The sequence below is a fragment of the Plutella xylostella genome, chromosome 19, assembly GCF_932276165.1.
Source record: "Plutella xylostella chromosome 19, ilPluXylo3.1, whole genome shotgun sequence".
Classification (NCBI taxonomy): Eukaryota; Metazoa; Arthropoda; class Insecta; order Lepidoptera; family Plutellidae; genus Plutella; species Plutella xylostella.
The window spans coordinates 1,001,665-1,024,195 of record NC_063999.1 but is presented as its reverse complement, the minus strand read 5'-3'; the positions used below and the strand labels follow the sequence as shown (position 1 = coordinate 1,024,195).

The window sequence follows — 22,531 nt, the reverse complement described above, 5'->3', positions numbered from 1 at the left end:
CCCTGTTTTCCGTCGGGGGCTAAAAACGGCTTTTGCGTGCTCTCTAGATTTCTGCGCGATACCGTAACCCTTCCAAGTTACGTCATGGATACCACTGATAATGCCTAAAGCTGCTTCTACTTAGTGTGTGCGATAAGATGATTAGAAACGATTTTCTTCCTTACTACCTATACTATTCTATTCTATTCTATTCTCTGTGGGGGTGTAAGTACCTGCACCTGGCTCTCTCGAGTGGAACCTTTGTGCATATCCCCAAGGTCTAAACTGCCTTACTACCTATATACCTACCGATATGCTTGTGAATACACATAGGGTAACGTAACGTACCTAGGGTAGGGACACTTTCGACTACCCCAACTTTGAATGAAGATATCGCAGCGTACAACTAAGATATTAATGTGAAATTTACTTTATTCGGTAGGATCTATTATCACTAATATTTGTGCTGGAGCTTTGGTGTGGCCAGATTTTTTAAAATTAAGATAAAAGTAAAAATGATTGTTTCGACCCAAGGTACGTTACACGTTTGTACCTAGGGACACTTTTAAGTGTACTTTGGGACAACTTGATCTATTATATTTTTGGTACAAAAAGTCTTGTAATCATCGTTATTTTATAACTACATTGACTTAAAATTATCATTAGTTTTTAACGAAATCATACTTTGCGATTATGTATGAATCTTATGTTACAAATTGGAACATTCTCTTTATAGGAATATTTTCTCCTTCTTTTACTTTTCTACTGCTTGTTTCGAACGATCCAGACTTACTGCAACTCTCTTCTTTCCAGTTTTAGTACGCCACTAATAAGAACAGAGATTTATGGCGTTATTTAGAAGTTAACAGTCTCCATAGTACAAAACCATAGGATACAGTGTCCCAAGGTAGTCAAGGTACAAACATTAATCGTGTCCCAAGGTACAAAAAAGCAATATTTAACAAAAATTTCAATATCTTTATTTTTATGTTAGGAATCTTTCAAATAATGGCCGTAACATAAAATTAAATAACTTAAAACATACACGTGACATCCATGTCTCTATTTTGAGCATGCCTCAATGAGATAAAGCAACTCAAAAAACTATACAAAAGCTACTTTTGACTCCATTTGCCAAGCGAGTAAGATACTTTGCCTAGGATAGAATTTTAATGTGTTTATTTAGCCGGTTTTTAAAATAAAAACAATGTCAAGAGGTACATGCGTCCCAAGGTACGTTACGTTACCCTACAATCAACACAAAAAAACAAGTACCTACCTCACCCCCTTCTAAACTATAGAATATTATGTAGAGTCACTAAAAGTGATGTGTTGGCCGCCTCAGTGCAAACACTTCAGTTTAATTTATCCTTATTGATACGTTATATGAAAAATGCACACTACGTTTGCCTAGTCGCGGCCTCCACTCCAGAACACGTTTACACCATCGGTCATCGGTTCTTCGACAGATGTGACCAGCCCATTGCCACTTAAGCTTACTAACTCGGTGAGCTATAATAATAATAATAATAATACATTTATTTGCAGATAACAAGATCCATAGTACATGCAATGTCAATCAAATTAAAAATTAAATTATAATTAAAAATTAAAATTAGATCACAATAAAACAATAAATTAAAATTAAAATAACATCACAATAAATCTTTAGATCATCATAATTTAATCATCAATCATCACAATAGACTTTAGTTCTCTGTCGGATTACTTCGTTCTAGAGAGACTTCAAGCATTGCTCTTTCCATAGCCCGCTGAGTGACCTTTAGTTTGTGAACCAGTCCCACTGTAAGTGTTCACGTTTCAGCCCCATAGGTCATAATCTGGTCATATTTATCTGTATTGCTGACCGTTTTTTTACACTTTCATATGCCTGGGTCTCCTATTTACGCCGTAGGTCGCGTCCAGCGTCACGCCGTAGGCCGCGTCACGATGCTCACTATAGAAATGTACTGATGCGGTCTCCCTCACACGCCGACGTTGGCGCGTAGATGTAATGAGCATCGTGACGCGGCCTACGGCGAGACGCTGGACGCGATCTACGGCGCGTAATAGGAGACCCGGGCCATAGATACCACTTGTATAAGGCATAATTGGTGGTTTAGCGGTTATAAATGTGATATCTACTGCAAAGTCCAAATCACGCTTATTAGAGCTCACCATTCCACGTGAATGCAAACATGAAATTGCATTGAAGCTTAAAACTTATCGGTTAGTATACAGGATGTTGCTAAACTAGTATACAGGGTGAGACTTTCGTAGCCGCACAACTTTTGTTATAAAGACTTTGTATCCCAAAGTATCACGAAAAAAATCCTGGTCAATGAAGTTGGTTTTTCCTGTGTTAGCGCTCTATTTATAAATAAGTATATATATTATACGCTATATTTTACTATGTATACAGTGCGACAAACTTATCTGTTCCGGTGAGAGCGAACTAAATTGATCCATATCTCATTATTTACTAATGAATTATTTATATTGATATAGATTAGATGGGTTTATTAAAACCACAAGAGCGGTATTGCCACTACTGGCAAACTTAAAATCTTATAGAATGCAGAAATATTAGACATTTACGTGAGCTGTCACCGGAACAGATAAGTTTGTGGCACTTTAGTCGGTCTGATGAGTTAAAAATAGACAATAGATAAGGGTGGATTTCAACAAGTCCTAAAAAATCTTCATTTCCGTGGACTTTTTTATCTTAAGGTTTTTTATATTAGAAAAACGCTTTTATTAAAGTTTTTGTTAATGTTAGTGTTCTTACTAAATGGGTAGCAGATAAGTTAAAAACTTAACGAGATACGGATGATTAAAAATTTCGTGCCACGGCGATGAAACATGCGTTCACGGCAATGAAACAAGCGTCCACGGCAATGAAACAAAGGCCTACGGCAATGAAACAAAATTTCCACGGCAATGAAAGAACTGTATACAATGGAAATGAAAGAATCAATCCACTGCAATTTTTAAAAAAGACTGTGAGGGAAACGCAAAATTAGACAGGCATGTATGGCAGAAATATTTGAATAGTATGTATAAAATATAAGAATATAGTATGGAATTCTCTAAGTAGCATTATGGGGTCCGTATTGCGACGTATAAAACAAAATGTTTCATTTCACACTAATAACGTTCTCAACATATAATAAACCTTACCTATAACATCTATATTTTTATAAGGTATAATACCCAATATGTATACTGTTCATTTTATGTAAAATTCATAAAATATACTATTATTTGACATGTATTCTCTGTGCTGAATTACACAACACCGGCAAAACACCTAGCACCAAAATATAAACATAGGTGCGGTTAGGTGCACATGTTGGTCAGCTAAGCGTCTCTCTACATAGCGCCAATAATAATAACGCAGTCAAAACTCCTTGCACCAAAACCTAGACATAGAGCGTCTCCCCATGTAGCCCCGCTTCGCTTTTGCTGAACATGTGCACTTAACCGCTCCTCCTCGCTTTTCTCGTCATCGCACCAATCTTTAGGTTGTGGTGCTAGAGGTTTTGATGGTGTTGTGTAATTTAACACACATTATGTGATATGATAGAATATTTTATGAACTTTATGCACATATCATAGTATATTTTAATTGGTATAATAATATGAAATGTACATGTTGTCATCATCAGCCTATAATCATCCAATGCTGGACATAGGCCTCTCCCAAGGAGCGCCACAACACTCGGTCCTCGGTCTTCCGAATCCAGCCACTACCGGCTACCTGCCTATACTTGCATATTTTGACAGCTATGTTGGTAACCTTAGTCCTCTGACGTATAACTTCTTCTCTGATACCATCCATTAGAGAAACCCCAAGCATAGCTCTCTCCATAGCATGCTGAGTGACTTTAAATCGGTGGACCAGTCCCACCATCAGTGTCCAGGTCTCTGCACCGGGTTCCTCTCATCTCGCCTAATCTTTATTATCCTAAACTCATTTCGCATAACTCGTAAGGTCTAAACTTTTTTGGTAGAATCATCACTTTGCCAAGACTTATGTGGCATAAGACTCGTTTCGTCTAAAACTCTTTTGGCACAAAATTGAAACATCTAAGTCTCGTTTGCTCAAATTGTTCGTATTGGTATAATCTTGTTTCTCCTAATATTATCTTAATAAATACTACCTATATTCAGTATGTTTTAAATGTACAAATTGTGGTATTTTTCTCCTACATCCCGAAAATCACGATATTGAATGATCAAAATATCGAAAGTAAATGACCATTATAATTATTACAATCGCCATTAAACCCCATGGGATCGAAACCTAAAGGTAGGTGCGGCGACGAGCAAAGCGAGGAGCGGAGGGTAGCGAAGAGGAGCGGAGCGTTACCCACATAGCGGAAAATTAAATACCTAATGCAAGGCACCAGTTTGCGCTATATAGGGAGACGCTTCGTCAAAGTTAAAGCCAAATGAATATTAAAAGTTTTTATAAGCTATGCCATAGTATTGTTAGGCTATTTGAGATTTGACCATACCGTTATTAGGCTTAATAATATTATGCGAAATAACTTTTTACTAAACGAGATTTATGCCATACAATTTTCGGCGAAACGAGACTTTGACCAAACGTTACTATGCAATACGAGATTAGGCAAATAAATCTTAGGCCAAAAAAGGTAGGTAGTCATATTATTGAACAACTTCGATAGTTGTCTCACGAACGATCACCGGCTCCGGTTTTATGTGAACATTCTACATGACTTTTGTCTTGCCCAAGTTCATACGGAGGCCTACACGTTGCAAGCAGCATTAAGGCCACTTAGCATCCAGATGAGTTCCTGCAGAGATGTATGTTCTATTATATTCTATTCTACTATCCGTGGGAGGTGTAAGTACCTGCACCTGGCTCTCTCGAATGGGACCTTTGTGCAATGTGCATATCCCCAAGGTCTAAGCTGCTGCCTTTCTAAGCTTGGACCATTTCCCACCACGCTGGTCCACAGCGAGTTGGTGGGTTCACATATTATCTAGATGTGTTTAATCTATAGGTAGATATGCAGGGTTCTTCACGATGTTTTCCTTCACCGTAAGAGCGATGGTATACATTGTATTTAAATTCAAAGGAACACATTGGTACATGTCAGCGCCGGAATTCGCAATCGCATTATTGGAGTGGGAAGCGGGCGCTTACCCGACTGAGCTACCACCGGTCTTATTTATACATAAGGTTCATTATAATTATGTTGTGATTGTTATTATTAATGTAATATTATATATTTCGTTTTTATACTTCGCGATACGCACCCGTTTTAACGCACTGCAAAAAGAGGTAATTTGACTAGTTCTGTAGGTAATGTCAGTGATCGGTATTACCTGTATTACAGGTAAAAGATATGTTACTTTGCCTAATCATACATACCACGGCGATGAAAACATAAGTCACGGAAATGAATAACCTGGCTACGGAAATGAATAACATAACCACGGCAATGAATACAAATTATTTTACAAGACATGGCAATGAAATTTTTTTCATTGCCGTGGTTTTTTTTTCATTGCCATAGCAAATATTGGCCACGGAAGCCACGGAAATGAAAGCATGGCGATGAAAATCAAGGCATTAAATATAAATAACTAAAAAAGTATTAACTATTCGAAGAAATAAACACTTTATAAGGTAAATATTTTCAAAAAGCTTTCTTTTGAATGCTTACTCTAGAAGACAAACAAAATTTTATAGAAGTTATATCTATCCACGGCAATGAAAGAAAAAATGTCCAGTCCCCAAAATTTTTACTGACTTTCACTATAGCGCAAAAACGCGCGCACCGATGTACCTCCTTCCACGTCGAGCAGTTAGGCGACACTTGTAAGAAACGATTAGCGCACTGAGGGGGGCACCCAAGTTCATAGGTAAAACAATAGCCTTGATCATGTTTAGGACACGGCGATGAACAGAAGTTCTGGGACACATGAATTTTCACTTACCGTTCGTTATATTCTTTATATATTTCAATAAATGTATTCCGTGACAATACTTTAACTATTAATGTATCAAATGAAACTAAGTTTAACTATCAATACTCAATATTTTTTCATCAATGAAGAATAATACAAAACGTGGTAACGTGGGGACAGACACGGCAATGAAAGATTTGGGGGTTTAATAATTTTTTTTTAAATATCCATTAATCCTATTAATAAAATATTTAGTGCTACACATAGATAACTATTTCACTTAACCGGAAAAAAATATTAGAAAATTATAACTTGGTTTTTTAGTACCGATTTCATTGATGCCACGCAATTTTTGGCCGCGGGAAATTCACCCATAAGTAGATACTTCATTCTGAGCCATTATTAACGCTCAGCAAGAGAGCCCAAAGTCAGTAAGTGTATTAACAAGATAAGAATTTTAACTTTAAGGTCGTAATTCACAGTACTAAGGGGTTGGCCTTGGTCTGGTCTGGGGTATCACTCTCTAACGAACGAACGAGAATTGTCGGCAATCGGCACGCTTAATACAACGACATAGAGTCGTGGTTTGCGCTGCAGTTTTTTTTTCCAAAGCTTCGGAGGGCTGCGCGAACCACGACTCTATCTTGTTGTATTAAGGGTGCCGATTGCTTGCAATTTTTTGTCCGTTTGTTTGTCGATTTAGAGAGTAACCCCCCTGAGCTTCGTCGCTATCTGAGGAATTTCTAAAATTATTATATTTTAGCACGTTTGAGGTTTGTCTTATTTTCATTGAGACCTTGACATACTCGGACGAGTATACGGCTGTACGAACAATGAAAAAGTTCCAGTAACAAAATTACTCCACCAAATTACTCCTACTACTACTACTATTTTTCAATTTCACGCTACCGACCTATTTACTATTCCTCACTCAGGCTATAAAATAGAATAGAATACTCTTTATTTTGCAGCATTAAAGAAAACATTACAATTTCACAACTTATATATTAAATAGTACAAAAAAGACGGTCTTATTGCTTAAAGCAATCTCTACCAGACAACCTTTGGAAGGAAGAGACAATTTTAACATAATTAATGAATTAATAATTAATCTATAAGTACAAATACAAGTTACAGAAAAAAAAACTCACATCTTTAACCCGTTGCACAGTTAGCCTTGTACGCCTCTACAGGCCTCTAAGAATATTCCTCACTCTGGCTATACGAGTTACAGAAAAAAATATCTCCCATCTTTTACCCGTTGCACAGTTAGCATTCTACACCTCTACAGGCCTGTAAGAACATTCTTCTAGCCCTGAGTTCCCGCGGGGGCCCTGTGTTACCTCCAGCTCGTTACGACTGTGATCTATGAGCGTGGTATGCTAATACACGCATCCTTTCTGTGCCTTCTGAAGGCTTTGCGATTCAATCTTAATGGCCAGTTAGTTGCTTTGGTAATAATTTTTATTGTTCAGTAGTGTGGGGTCAATTGGATTTAATTTTAAAGTTGTATGGTAACGATTGAGTTAATTTTATTTACTACAACTGAACGCAAAACTTTTGAATCTTATATCCGATTTTATATTTACTAACAACTTCGTTGTGATTTTTTTATTTATTTCATAAGGATCGTGCGTATGCAAGCCATTTTCGATAAATTCATGTTCCATCCATAAAAGTAAAGTTTACACTTTAACAGACAATAGAAATAGGTATCCCAGTGTTCACCCACACTCTCTCCATACTCCATACGTGGAGATCAGCGGTACTAACGAGCGTTCTCCAAGGAATTGTTTCAAAGAGAGATATTTTCGCCCCGACGTTGCATCGGCCGGGGGTCACTTCACTATACGCTTACGAAAAAAGAACAATCGGTACCCTTAATACAACGTGATAGAGACGTGGTTAGCACAGCGCTAGCTGAAGCTTAAGAAAAATGAAGTTAAGGCGCGCTGCTGCCCTAACCACGACTCTATGTCGTTGCATTAAAGGTGCCGATTGCGTGACAATTTTCGCTCGTTCGTTTCTCGTAAGCTCCACTGACCCCAGGGACCGATTCTCAAAATATCCTGCCGTAATCGACTGGGGTTTATGTGTGAATTGCGGGCTTTTAGAATCGGGAGTCGGCACCTTTTCGTTGTTACATGAAATAGAGGTCTGTTAACATTGCAGTGGGTTAGAAATCGGTCTATATTCTTACTAGCTGTTCCCGCGAGCTTCGCTTCGCCTTTAAAAGTTATCCCGTGGGAATTCCGCGATAAAAAGTAGCCTATGTTCTTTCCCAGGGTCTAGACCGTATGTATACCAAATTTCATTCAAATCCGTTAAGTAATTTTGGCGTGAAAGAGTAACAGACAGACACAGTTACTTTCGCATTTATAATATTAAGTTAGGAAAGATTAGTAGGAAAAAATAAGTGCATTGGTTAAAGGACGGAGAGGAGGCATTAGCCCAAAGATGCTAGGTAATGTGTTTAATTTAAGGCCGATGCAGAAAATGACTGTGTAGAGTTGTAGACATTGTGCATGTACAGAGAGATTGCTATAAGCAATAAGGCCACCCTCTTTGTACTGTTTTATTTTTAAGATTGTGTTTTGTTTTTTTTGTTTTTGGTGCATATAAAGTGTATTGTATTGCACACTCACTAAGATACAAAATTGTATTTCTATACAACCGTGTAACTACTCGTATATTAATGAAAAATGGGTTCAGCAATCTAAGGCGCGAGTATTTATTCCTATTAAATATATTATTATATACAGGGTGTTGCAAAATTGGTATACTAGGCCGAAACCTACATGTGCAGCATGGTATATCTAAGCCCGAATCTGAAATCAGAATTTGGAAATTCGCGAAAAAAATATTTATTTTCCCATAGTAAAAAGTCACGTGACCAACAAAGTTTCTATGGAAAATAAAAATAAAAATTCGCGAATTTTAAAATTCTGATTTCAGTTTCAGGCTTAGATATACCATGCTGCACATGTAGGTTTCGGCTTAGTATACCCTTTTTGCAACACCCTGTATATATATTCATATTCATAATACAATAAACTAACATATATTATTATCTTTATCAATTTGAACTGTACGTCTAGTCTAGGTTTGACAGTTCGTCAAAAACGAAAAAAGTTTCAGTTTTCAGTGGAAAATTAATTAAGTGCCTAATTTGCGGCGAAACCCACATTTAATTAGGACCAATTCCATTTTTATTGATGCGTTAATATTCCACTTACGTAGTGAGTTCCCGCCTTGAGTTGTAAAACTGAGTTGAGTGCCACTCAAGATTACTGTGAACCTCAAGCGATGGTACTATTCTTACTAGAAAATAAAGGATGTCTGAGACGACCGGGATGCTTAGCCGGCCCGTAGTTCCCGGTTTGAGTCCTGGCCGGAGAATATACATATTTGTATTACAGATACATTCGTTAACAAAGAAAACGTTCTACTTAAAAAATGCTGACACCTAATGGCCCCAATTTTTTAATACATTTAATTGAAAATTTAATAGCAATATTTACTTTTTAAATTGGTAATAATAATATTAAATGATGCGAGGTTAAACACGATATTTCAATATTGCACACTGCGGCGTATTTAAGCTAGTCTTTTCCGTTTAGGACTTTAGGAGTAATATGTGCTGCTTTTGTCACTACAACTTTTTCATTACTCGCGAGATAACAATCTTAATGGCTACTTCTTTGAACAAATTTCACACCTTCTGTTCCTCAGCTCCTGTATCTGCTACCAATACGACAAAAAGAAGATACAGTCGCAGAATCTCACAAATAAGTCATTAGACCAAGATTCTACGGATAGTTAAAGTAGTTATTCCCAGGTCAGTAAAAATGCGAAAATGTCGTCTAGTCAGCCATTACTAGAGCGAGTTCGCCCTGCCATTGTTTATACGAGCAATAAAACATAGTTTACATTGTTTTTGTGCCATGAAAGCTATTCCTGACACACTTCTATCTCCTATGGGATTAGCGGGTTTCGGCGTAGCGTTTTATAGGGTTAACTATCTAAAGGGGTGTTTTGTAACTGATACCTACTTAAGTTGTATATGATCAAACTATTATGTAGTAGAGTAGGTAAGTATGTAAGTATTTAACCTAAATTACCTAATAAATTTGAACTCGATCGGTATGTATTATGGTTCAAGCAAGTATCTAGGACTGCTGGATGGAGGCCAGAGTAGTTGCTGAGGACAGAACGGCGCGGCGTGGCGCACGCTTGTAAAGGCCCTGCTCTGTACCACTGCGGTACCATAGGACAGCAAAAAGTATCTAGGATTCACCGAATAAATTCCGGTAAAAGTCTGTGAAATAAGTCTGTAAAATAAACAGACTTATTTAACTAATTAAATTGACACGTACCTAAATTTACATTAATTAGTGCTACTTAAGTATAAGATTTTTGCAGATGATAATGCAGTAAACAAAAAATAAGTGCCTTATTTAGGTAAATTACTATTAATAAAATACTTATGTACTAGTTTTTGTAGCTATAAACTTATAATTTAGAAACTTACTTATAGATAACTATGCGAAATTAATTGTAGGTAGTTAATTTAGAATTTTAGGGATTTTATGGCTGAAATAGGGGTGGAATATATATCAATATTATCTTTTAATTTATTATAAAATTCCATTATTCGATACACAGATTCGAGAAAGTAAGTCGATTTCAGTGTTGTGACGAACTGGACACACACACATTCACACTCAAAGTAAGTCAGCCCGCCGACGCGCGCCAATCACATCGCATCTACGCACCCACACACTCTCATTGCTGTGCCTCATTTTTTAGTTGTCGAGATTCCTTGCCTCTTTTTTTCTACTTCCATGAGTCAATCTTAACATTTACCATCAAAATCGATGATATAGACTGCCTCACTAGGTTGCCATTGCTACGTCGGCATCGCCGTGTGAGGTATCCAAGCATTTAGTATTGAAATGGCTTCCTTCTGAGACAGGGCTCTTAGTATATTACAACATTACAAAGTGTTAGTGTGTAAGTACCTACCCATAGTAATTACTACGGTTTGTCTCACACGAACACTTGTACAATTTAATTACAATGTTACCTACATTACAGGTACTTCAAATATCACTGAATTATTCAGTACAGTTTGAGTGATATCACATCAAACGCTCAAGAATAATTACCTAACTAGGTCGTTACAAGATTTAATGTAATACGGAAATATGTTTGTTAAACTGAATGTTTCTGTACAATTTTCGTATAAAGATTTAGTAATATTTACCTACTTTAAGATAATTCACATTGAAGTAATTCAAAATTATGTAAGTACCTAAAAAAACAAAAAGTAGGTAGGTACTTGTACTTACTTATTTACATGATCCAATTTACTCGGTCTACCTTACATACGTACATACATAAGATAACCGTAAGTATATAAAACACATACAGGATCTAATAAAAGCGAGTCAATCTGCGGAGAAAATCACAACATCCGAATTCCAATTATAAGGAGGCGCGTCGTCCGCCATCTTTTATGACTATCGTAAACAGATATTGGGTTTAGTTCGTTTAACATAACATAATACAGTATTTTATTTTTGTTTTTTATTCGAGTTTTTGCTTTTTGTTTGGTTAGCTTTCAAATCGCTTAACAGCTGAATTACATACAAATCAAAAACACAGACTAATTTTATTCCAGATTTAATTCGTGATTTATTTACTGTCGATCAGTAGGATTTTATTTAGTTCACAAGTTTCTTTTAAGAAGATAAGGGATGAAATCGGGCGAAAGATTGGTCTCAAGAAATAACCATTTTCTGAATGTAATTATTCATGAAAATCGTAATGAACAAGTCTTGTGGAATTGTGATAACTCAACTTAAGAAAAGGTTCTTTGAAGGTAGCTAATGAATTTACTGCCTAATGGCTGAAGATTTACCGTATAATTAAATATAATTAGTAGTTTTATTTTTATATTATTTATCCAGATCATCATCATCATCAGCCAATAATCATCCACTGCTGGACATAGGCCTCTCCCAAGGAGCGCCACAACACTCAGTCCTCGGCCTTCCTCATCCAACCACTACCCGCCCCCCGCCTAAGGTCGTCAGTCCAGCGGGCAGGAGGGCGTCCCACGCTGCGTTTGCCTGTTCGTGGTCTCCACTCGAGAACTCGTCTACCCCAACGGTTATCGGCTTTTCGGCAGATATGACCAGCCCATATTTTGACAGCTATGTCGATAACCTTAGTCCTCTGACGGATAACCTCATTTCTGATACGATCCATCAGATAAACCCCAAGCATAGCTCTCTCCATAGCATAGCACGCTGAGCGACTTTAAATCGGTGGACCAGTCCTACCGTCAGTGTCCACGTCTCTGCACCATACGTCATCACTGGCAGGACGCACTGGTTGAAGACTTTTGTCTTCAGGCTCTGAGGAATGGCTGAGGAGAATATGTGACGAAGTTTCCCGAATGCAGCCCAACCCAGTTGGATGCGCCTTGCAGCCTCCTTGTCGAAGTTGCTTCTGCCTAGCCGAATAGTCTGCCCGAGGTAGACATATTCTTGCACAACTTCGATTGTTGCCTCACCAACGGCGACCGGCTCCGGTTTGATGTGAGCATTGTACATGACTTTCGTCTTGTCCAAGTTCGTACCGAGGCCTACACGTCGGGAAGCAGCATTTGAGCCATTTAGCATCCAGCTGAGTTCCTGCAGAGATTCTGCCATAATAACGATGTCGTCCGCGAAGCGGAGGTGTGACATGTACTCGCCATTTATACATATGCCATGTCCTTTCCAGTCCCACGTCTTAAAGACATTTTCCAATGCATTGGGGAACAGTATCGGAGATATCACATCCTCCTGTCTCACTCCACGTTGCAGTTGGATAGGTCTTGTCTTGTGGTCCTGTACTTGGACAGTCATAGTAGCGGCATTGTACAGACATCTCAACACCTCGATATAGCGCCAATCGATTTGGCATCTCTGCAAGGATTCCAAAACTGCCCAGGTCTCGATGGAGTCGAAGGCTTTTTCATAGTCCACAAAGGCTAGACACAGAGGCTGATTATACTCTTCGGTCTTCTGTATAATCTGCCTTACTGTGTGGATGTGGTCTATTGTACTAAAGCCTTTTCGAAACCCAGCCTGCTCTGGGGGCTGAAACTCGTCTAACTTTTGGGCAAGACGGTTCGTGATAACCCTTGAGAACAGCTTGTATACATGGCTTAAAAGCGAGATCGGTCTATAGTTCTTCAGAAGGGTTTTGTTATTTATCCAGATGAACAAGAGTATTTCGGCGGTGAATGGACCACATCGGGGGGGTGGACTAGGTTTAAACCCTTCCTTCATTGGAAGGAGACCCGTGCCCCAGCAGTGGGGACGTGATGGGTGGTGATGATGATGATGACTGAGTTATTCGACTTCGAGCAGTCATCATGATATTGACTGCACGCGGTCGGTTGCAGTCAAGTGAAGTGAATACAGGGGGTTGCAAACAGGGTATACTAAGCCGAAAAGGGGGTGAACGTAGCCTTTTTGCAACATCCTGTATAGCGACTGCGTGTGGTTGTTGTAGTGCAGTCCGTCTGGTTTCAGCCGTAGACCGAATGATTTAAAGTGGACCTAATCCTTAAATACCCAGGTTTTTATTATTAACATTTACCGGCTAACATTTGTGATAGTGTACATAATTGGGCTCAGATAAGTTGGTGTCTCTATGGTGCATAAATCTAACTTAAAGGATCTGTTGGTGACCCGAATGAAGTGAATCCACTACTAGTGCAATTTCATTAGAGTCGCCCCGCGCCCCGCACCCCACGTCCCGCGTCCCACACCCCGCTACTGGCGGCTCACTCTAGCTTTTTAAAATTCAACAAATAATTGTAGGTGTTCTGAAGGCAGAAGGCAGGCTTTTGTACGTACGCCGTAGATCATACCTAGCACGAGGCACAAGACACAAAGATAAGAGGAGAAAAAGAAGTTAGTAAGTTCCTGCTTATTAGTACAATACAATAAATGAAATAGTCATTAATGAATGACTATTATTTATTTATTGTACCTATAATACCTAGCAGTCGTTCGTTTTTTTATGCTTATCAGAATGATTCCCCAGATAACTTTTATCTGGCTATTGAAAAATCAGCCCTTAGGGTCTTTAGATGATTACTGTAAGTTATAAAGCGAGAGTAGGCCCCCTAGTGCCGGCTAGTCACGTCGAGTGGCGACGGGTTATTTAATTAGTGAAGGATACATTGGAGATGCTGGATTTTACTTGCCAGCTTAAGCGCCTGTTAAACCATGTCTACGTATTGAAGATTTTATACTCAAATAAATATTTCATTACATTTCATTTCATTTTAAGTTTAAATAAATAAATTTAATTAACCCATTAGTCATATACATACTATTATTATTAGTCATACAGGTACTAAGCTGACTAACTTTCCGAAAAATCCTTAAATACTTACCTACCTTACTTAGTTGTATCCTCAATTCCTCACATGAAGCACATCAAGACATGACAGGCCTTCAATAAACGGTTATGAGCCCCCATTAGGCGAAGTACCTAAAGTAGCACCAAACACAGCGTCATCAACGAAACTGCCAACTCATAAAAGTATATTTTGGACAATGAAAACATTCCTTACAAGTTTCGATAAGAATTGGGAGAGCGAAATAAAATATTTCCGGTACTTATCTGTTTCGACAAATTTGGATCTTATTTTGAATGGAGCTGAAGTTTTTTTCGTCTTCATAAAGCATGGTTTGAGTTTTTAATGAAATTTCATCAGTATTCCAGTTATATTATTATTATATAAATGAAACAAGGACCATTGCCCAATACTCAAGGCCTATAGAGGTTTGGAAAAATGTACGCGATTTTTATAGTATTTTAATCGCTAAGCAGCGACTCTCCTGCGTCATACAAATTCATATTTAATTTTCACTGCTCGAACAATGTGTAAGTTTTCATTGGGGCTACTACCAGCGTACTAGGAATTAACAATCTTTCCAAATTTAACGTATGTAATGTATGGATCTGACAGATATTTCACAGGCCTGTCGTTTTTTATGAGCTGCAGGCGAATACAAATTCAATACAATTTGAATCCAAAAAATCGTTGTCAAAACAAGTACGCGATACTAAAGTGTTCTTATCAGTAATACTTCAAATAGTGAAGAATACTTCAACTTAACTAATATCTCGACTTGACACGAGCGACCCAGAGGCGCCACTTTAGTAATAAAATGTCCAATACAAACTTCGCTATAAATGAATATGTCCGTCTCTAACACCCTTGATCTACGAAAACTAGGATTTCAACATATTTTAATGTTTACGGTGGCCTGCGCCTAACAGTAAACAGGCGGAGTTTTTAAAATAGCGATCCCTGATGATGAGGGACCAGCTACATCTGTTAGAAACCCGGGGACGTGTTGTATGTGATATGTGTAGCAGTGGTGTTTATGTGGATGTGCTTGAGCAGCATGTGAGCTTGAGATCGCTATTTTAAAAACTCCGCCTGTATACTTTTAGGCGCAGGCCACCGTACCTATATAGTAGCATAAGCCATATGTATAAGTACTTACTTTACTTTTAATCATTGAAAAATTTCATATAAATTCTTTCTAAGTTATATTAATATGGGGGTTAAAAATAACACTCAACTTAATCATACGACTAATAGAAGAGCATACCTACAAAGATTGGTATCTCCCTACTAAATAGGTTTTATGTATAATGCTACTGTGAAATTTACATGTACCTACATAGTATTACATTAAAGGTAAAAAATCAATTTCAGACTTATGTTTCTGGGGCTCAGTTCAGTTTAGTATACTGTAAATATCATAGCAGTTATTTGCACCCTGTATCGAGTACTATTTTTTAGAACTTGTTTAATAAATTTAAACCCATTCGTAGCTGCATGTAGCGAGCAGATTGCGAGATTTGTCAGAACAAACTTGGACCAACATTGTTATTTATACACAAAAACATATTCCCAGTATTGAAACCGAGTTTCAGAACTTCACAGATACAGTTTCACAGAGTAAACCGTGTGTTCTAATTAATACGCGACACAGACGTATGTGTTTCTGCTCTGTGAACAAGAAGGCAAGTTCTGGTGTTAGAAATTTACGAGAGCCGAAGTAAAGCTGACTTTGAAATCAGGAGGAAGAATTAACTTAAGAACCTCACGCAATGTTACGTGTGAAATTAACTAAATAACTACCTACCTTAAACAAATAAGTTGAATAACCCTGGCGAAAACTATGCGTTGTCACTAATAAAATAACGATTTTGGTCGGAAGTTATGTTTTTTTTTTTCATTTAGCACATGTACCCATGTACCTACTTAAAATGTAGGTAAGTATATAACTATTCAGTGTTGTAAATTACACAAAAACTTCAAAGCCAAAATTAAACAAATCGAACTAACCGTTTTCGAGTTTTAGCCAAACTAACGAGCAGAAATTTATTTTTATAAAGATTTATGTATTGGAATACTGCTGGAACTTTTTTTCTATATTATTTATATGTATATCCTACCGCATATCACAGACTATTGCCTCAATTAAGCGGAGGTTTTATGGGGCTAAATACTTCATTCCTTGATTTATTATCAACAATAATCCGACTAATAAATTATTGTATGAATTATTACCAGAGTTAGGATTCTTGGCAAGACCGAACTTCTGAGTGAAACAATGTTTTATATTTGTGAATTAAACGAACTTACCTTGTGAAGTTCGATTCCAATTATACGAACACCGAAACCGAAGACGATTACTTTAGATTACTTGCAGCAGCACACGAGATGATGCTGTCTCAGTCACACTCTTTAAAGTCCTACCACTTAATAAACCTGAAAACATCTTCCTTCTCGCTCACTCACTGGCCGGCCGGCAGGGGCGCGCGCGCGCCTTCGTCATTGTTTCAGAGTCCCCAGTAAACAAAATTCAATTTATTTTTAAGGGGGTTTAACAGGGTAGGGTGGGAACGCAGTAATCGTCTTCGGTTTCGGTGTTCGTATAATTGGAATCGAACTTCACAAGGTAAGTTCGTTTAATTCACAATTATACTTCACACCTCAACCGAAGACGATTACTTTAGATTACTTGCAGATGTTTAGAGTCATGAAATAATAAAATGAATTGAATTTTTAACAAAAAGTGTTGGTTTTATTTAACTCCAAACAAATCACCCAACTTAAATAACGACAATTTAACGTATGTATAATTATAATATAATTATATTGATTATAATTAATCAGATTATTGTATGCGTAGCTATAGAAATAAATATGCCTAAAGCTCGACCAACTTAGTAGGTAATTCCTTATAAAACTAGTATTCCTTTATTATAATCTTGACTAATAAAAATATCAATATCAATAAATGGTTTAGTTTTAAGTAGGCCTTATTATTTTAATTGAATCAAATATTAAAGACTGCTTCAACATAATTAGCATCCGGCCTAAGTAGGTCTTTTTTATAATATTTCAAGAATACATTTGATGAATCAGACCACCCCGCTGCCTTGCGAACCACTTCTATATTAACCCCTGCGCTGTGAGCAGCCGATGTGGACGCATGCCTGGTACTGTGTGCGCCAAAAATGCCTACGTCAATTCCGCTTGCTTCCAAGGCTTTTTTAACCCAGTGACCCAATGTTTGTGATCCCACTTTTTTGTATGGCTTTCTAACACTTATAAACAGATGATCATCTGACTGTTCACCGCGCAAGGTTTTTGTTTTGTCGATGTATGATTTAACTGATAACGCTGGACAAATTTGCGGAGATTCTCGAATGTATGGCAAATTTAATAGTGGCTGGCAAGTCCCAGGTCGTGATGTTTTTATCAAATCTGGTATTTTAATTAGAATTGAATTCTGTTGGAACTGTATGTTTTTGAGTTTGATTAAACTAAGAGTTTGCATTCTTTGAGCTGAAGCTAAAGCTATTAATGTCACAGTTTTGATGGCTAAATCAGCTACACTTACATTATTATATGGAAAAAAACTGGAAAGATAATTTAATACATTCAAGGGATCCCATGTAAAATCATATTTAGGTCTAGGTGGCCTCAGTCTGTAAGTTCCTTTTAAAAATCTAGTTATACAATCGTCTGTAGTAACCTTTTTTCCTAAAATTATTGACAATGCTGAACGGTACGTATTAAGAGAGCTATAGCCACAGCCTGAATTAAAAATTTCAGTCAGAAAAATTAAGACATTTGTTGGTGACGATTCATAAACATTAATGCGATTCCTAATACAAAAATTCCACCAGGCCTTTAAACTCGAATTATATTGAGAAATTGTATTTTTTGCAAAAGATGCTAGAACTATATCCAGGGATTCTGGTGGAACACCACGATGTTTTAGCGATTCCCTGATAATCTCGCTGCCACCAGGGTAAGATTCGCATGTAATGGATGATAGTTCCTGAAAGGAGAGAATAATAGATGCTCACTTGGTTGAAATACAAGTTTTTTTGATACGATTAATCTAGACCACAGGGGATACCATGCTTGTGATGGCCACATAGGAACCACTAAAACCCCATTTGCTTTGTCAGATAAGATTTTTTGTAGTACTCTTGCTACTAAGCTAAAGGGGGGAAACGCGTAAAAGTTCAGGCTTTGCCAACTAAAAGTAAAAGCATCTATTAATTCTGCATCAGGGTCGTGTTTCCAAGACGAATATCTTGGGTACTTCGCATTTTGTACACTCGCAAACAAATCAAATTCAAGAATACCAAAACAATTCTCAATCTGGGTAAATGCATAATCAGCCAGTTCCCATTCTGTATCGACATTAATTAAACGTGAACCGTAATCAGCAACATTGTCAGATGACTTTACATAAGATGCAAAAACGAATAGGCCGCGAACTTCACACCACTGCCATATATCACGGGCTATATTATTTAAATGTGTGTGTTGCACACCACCCATTCTATTTATGTAACATATTGCAGTACTATTGTCAATTCTTAATAGCAACTCGCAGTTCGTTAATTTCGCGGCGAAAATTTTTAAACCGATAAATGCAGCCTTCAGCTCTAAAGTGTTTATGTGAAGCGATAGCTCTGATTCATTCCAATTGCCTCTGGCTGATTCTCCTCCGCAAACAATGCCCCAGCCCGTCAATGAGGAGTCGCTAAATATTTCTTTTACATAATTCTGTTTGCGAAATGGACAAAAAGAACTCATTATATGTGTTGCCCACCAATTTAAATCAGTAGTTAAATGTGATGGAAGTATCATTTGTTTATTATAATTATCTGTATTATTTAACGCCAAAAACTTTTCCCTTTCAAATATTTTTGTGTAAACCCAGCCGTACTGGACAGCTGGGCATGCTGATGTTAGTAAACCTATGAATTCCGCGAACTGTCTGATTGTACATTTTTTAAGTTTAATGAATTTTTTGGCTTTGTCCCTTATGCGTATTTTCTTATCTTGTGGTAAATTTAGTGTCATATTATGAGTGTCAAAATTAAAACCAAGAAATTTGCAATATGTGCTCGGAATAAGTTGGCTTTTACTGATATTGATGACAAAACCCAGAGATTCTAAGAATTGTTTTGTTATTTTTATATTTTCTAAGCATTCGGTGTATGTTCGGCCAATGCACATAAAATCGTCGAGATAATTAACCGACATTAAGCCCATTGAACGTAAATAATGAACAACAGGTTTGATTATTTTAGTGAAAACATACGGCGCCGTGCATAAGCCAAATGGGAGAACATTAAATTCATATAGATTTGAGTTCCACTCGAACCTCAACATCTTTCTGTCTGCTTCATTGACTGAAATAAAAAAATATGCGTCCTGTAAATCAATAGTAGCCATATAATAATTATGTTCTAAAAGTTTTAAAGCCGTGCGGTGGTCTTCCATTTTAAAATGATAAGTTTCAATAAATTTATTTAATTGCTTTAAATTTAAAATAAATCTATGTTTCCCATTTGGCTTAGGAACCGTAAAAATAGGCGAAATGTATTGTAATTCACAATGGGAACAGCTATTTATCACATTAGATTTTAACATAGCAGTAATACATTGCTCAATAGCTAAAGTTTCCGATTTAGAAAACTTCGCAGTTCTAGAAGCATACGGCTGCATAGGCATATCCTTAAAGGGAATCTCATAACCGAGAATCCAAGATAATATTAGGCTGTCATTAGTAATAGCACGCCATTTATCATAAAATAAGCGCAGTCTACCAGCAATCGATATGTTAGGTACCTGGGCTAACTCCTGGTTAGAGGTAGAGGCTACCGCCTCGTTGTCCGTCCGCGTCCGTTGGGCTTCCTCCAGCTCGAAGACTCGTAGCGGCGGTGATCCCGGCCTCTCGAAGATGTCGCTGCTCCCGCGCCTGACGACGCCGGCGGCTTCTGCTGCGAGGGGTACTGGCGCGCTGCCGAGGCCGGACCCCGCGCCCCCCGGTAGTTTAAAGTTCCTCTTTGTACCTGTCCAGCTGCTGGTAGTCTTGAAGGCCGAGGAGTTCTTAAATCCATGGCGACTCGGGTTATCTCCTTGTCTTGTTTTAACTGTTCGGCCAGATCTGCTCCAAATAGAAACTCATCAATCACTGTGTTCTTCAGCGTTTCACGCATGTCTTTGTTAATTACATTTATGATAGCATAACGTCTCGACTGAGATTCTCTATAGTGAAAATCGCACAGGAGACGCCCTGCGTCACTAAGAGGCTTTATGATGTCTTGCGGAACTGCATTTCCTTTATTTGACAGTGCTATATTCAGTGATTTTCCCAGGGCTGCAAGGCAACTTGATAGTTGATTTTGTTTGCTCTCGTTAAAAGATTCCTTCTTTTTATTAGGCTCACTTAAAAAACGCCTGACTTGAGGGTTAAGCTTGGGCGCCCTTAGACTCCCACAGTTTTCTGGGGGCAAGTATAGTTTACAAAGTTCGGACTTGACTTCTTTGTCAAGGCCTTTTGCCAAAATATGCTTCCATCTAGGCAGTATCTGATTATGCAAATCTTCGCCGAATTTGTTTTCATTAGATGGGTCATCACCCAAAATCTGAAGTATTTCTGGATCTAGGTCCGCTTCGGTTTCCCTGTCATCCATTTCATTTATTATTTCAGTGTCTACTACTTCATCTGTAACAAATGAGAAATCCATATAGAATATCCTCATATTGTAAACAACATAATAATTGACAAACCATATAGGTTGACAAATGATCGTCCCATCACGATATACGTGGGGTAGGTACATATAACAATCCGTATAGGATGTTTGTACCGCGATACCAGCAACGTAACAAGCCATTTAGGATGTCCGTAAAATATTCATATAGCAGCGTTTAAACCAAGCAGATGTACAGCTTTCATAATATTAATCACAATAAAAATAATAATTAAAAGCATAATAGGCGGCGTTTTTGGCGGCCTGGCCCGGTTACCCGGCGTGCTTCAGCCGGATGACAAGATCGCATGGTAACCGACCCGACAAGGTAGCCCGAGGAGGGCGGGCACGTGCCTTTGGGCGGGCGGCGTGGAGCCCCGCGCGCCGCACAGTACGCGACGGCTGGCTGGCCCCGTCCATCGAATACAACATCGCAACCCGCGGTCACATTGCTCAAGTGCGGGTAAACGAACAATAACGACTTTTATGAAAAAAAATAAAATATTTTACTAACCTGCATGCATAGGTGAAAGCACAATCGTGTTTCCGTCCGCCGCTCCTCTTTCGCTTTCAATGGGCGAATTTAGCGTGTCATGCGAATCCTGTGACACTTCCGACGACGAAGAATTCAACCGCCGACGCTTTAGCATTTCCTTTAACCTCCTATTTTCTTTGCGCAAACGTTTACTATCCCTCGATCTTGATCTCTTCCGTTTTTTCCCCATGTTTAACGAATAAATACTGTAAATTCCTTAAATCTGGCAAAAAAATATTTTAAATATCGAACGCGTGTGACTTCGACAACACAAAAACGTGTAATGACGAAGGCGCGCGCGCGCCCCTGCCGGCCGGCCAGTGAGTGAGCGAGAAGGAAGATGTTTTCAGGTTTATTAAGTGGTAGGACTTTAAAGAGTGTGACTGAGACAGCATCATCTCGTGTGCTGCTGCAAGTAATCTAAAGTAATCGTCTTCGGTTGAGGTGTGAAGTATAATCAACCACAGACTGTAAAATGAGGTGTTATATGTTTGAAATATGTATGTTAGTACCTTGTACCCGCATCGGTTTAGATGTAGGTATAAACCTAATAAAATTTTAGATCTAAATCGATCTATGTATGACAGTAAACGCGATACAGTGTTCGGCAAAATATTAACTAATTTTCTCGTGCAACGCTAAAATAATAACATCACAGAAACACTCACCTTCAAAGTTGTTTCAGGACCACTCAACTGAAAAAAGAAAACTTCAGCTGAACAAGTCTGGCAAATGAAGCAGGTGATAGCGTATTGCATATTCGCAATAAAAACTAAGCTATTCACACAATGCGAGCCAGTGATGAAAATTTACCAAACAAACTTTCATATTTTTCTTTCGGAAAATTCCCATAAAAGCTAACGGCCGAAAAAAGGGGAAAAAGGCAGCAACATGGGAAACAATAGAAGCTTA

General features: G+C 38.0%; 1 protein-coding gene across 2 annotated transcripts; it reads right to left on the bottom strand.

Moving 5' to 3' along the window:
• Positions 1–18,057: 18,057 nt before the first annotated feature.
• LOC119691049 lies at positions 18,058–22,054 on the bottom strand. 2 transcript variants are annotated; one of them, XM_048628028.1, is made up of 3 exons: positions 21,599–22,054; positions 20,177–21,056; positions 18,058–18,365 (listed from the first exon to the last, which is right to left on the bottom strand). In XM_048628028.1, the coding sequence occupies exons 1-2, from the start codon at positions 21,807–21,809 to the stop codon at positions 20,206–20,208; spliced, it is 1,062 nt and encodes a 353-aa protein (XP_048483985.1). In that variant the 5' UTR covers positions 21,810–22,054; the 3' UTR covers positions 18,058–18,365; positions 20,177–20,205. The 2 variants fall into 2 exon arrangements, with proteins under 2 accessions (XP_048483985.1, XP_037963436.2); XM_038107508.2 differs by lacking the exon at positions 18,058–18,365 and having other exon boundaries at positions 19,201–21,056.
• Between the last annotated feature and the right edge of the window lie 477 nt (positions 22,055–22,531).

What these genes read in the sequence shown, in the direction of transcription:
- LOC119691049 (XM_048628028.1), bottom strand. Translation starts at nt 21,809, where the DNA reads ATGGGGAAAAAACGGAAGAGATCAAGATCGAGGGATAGTAAACGTTTG. An exon ending in GCTTTCACCTATGCATGCAG is followed by an intron (nt 21,057 to 21,598) that starts GTTAGTAAAATA and finishes CATTTGTTACAG; the next exon opens with ATGAAGTAGTAGACACTGAA.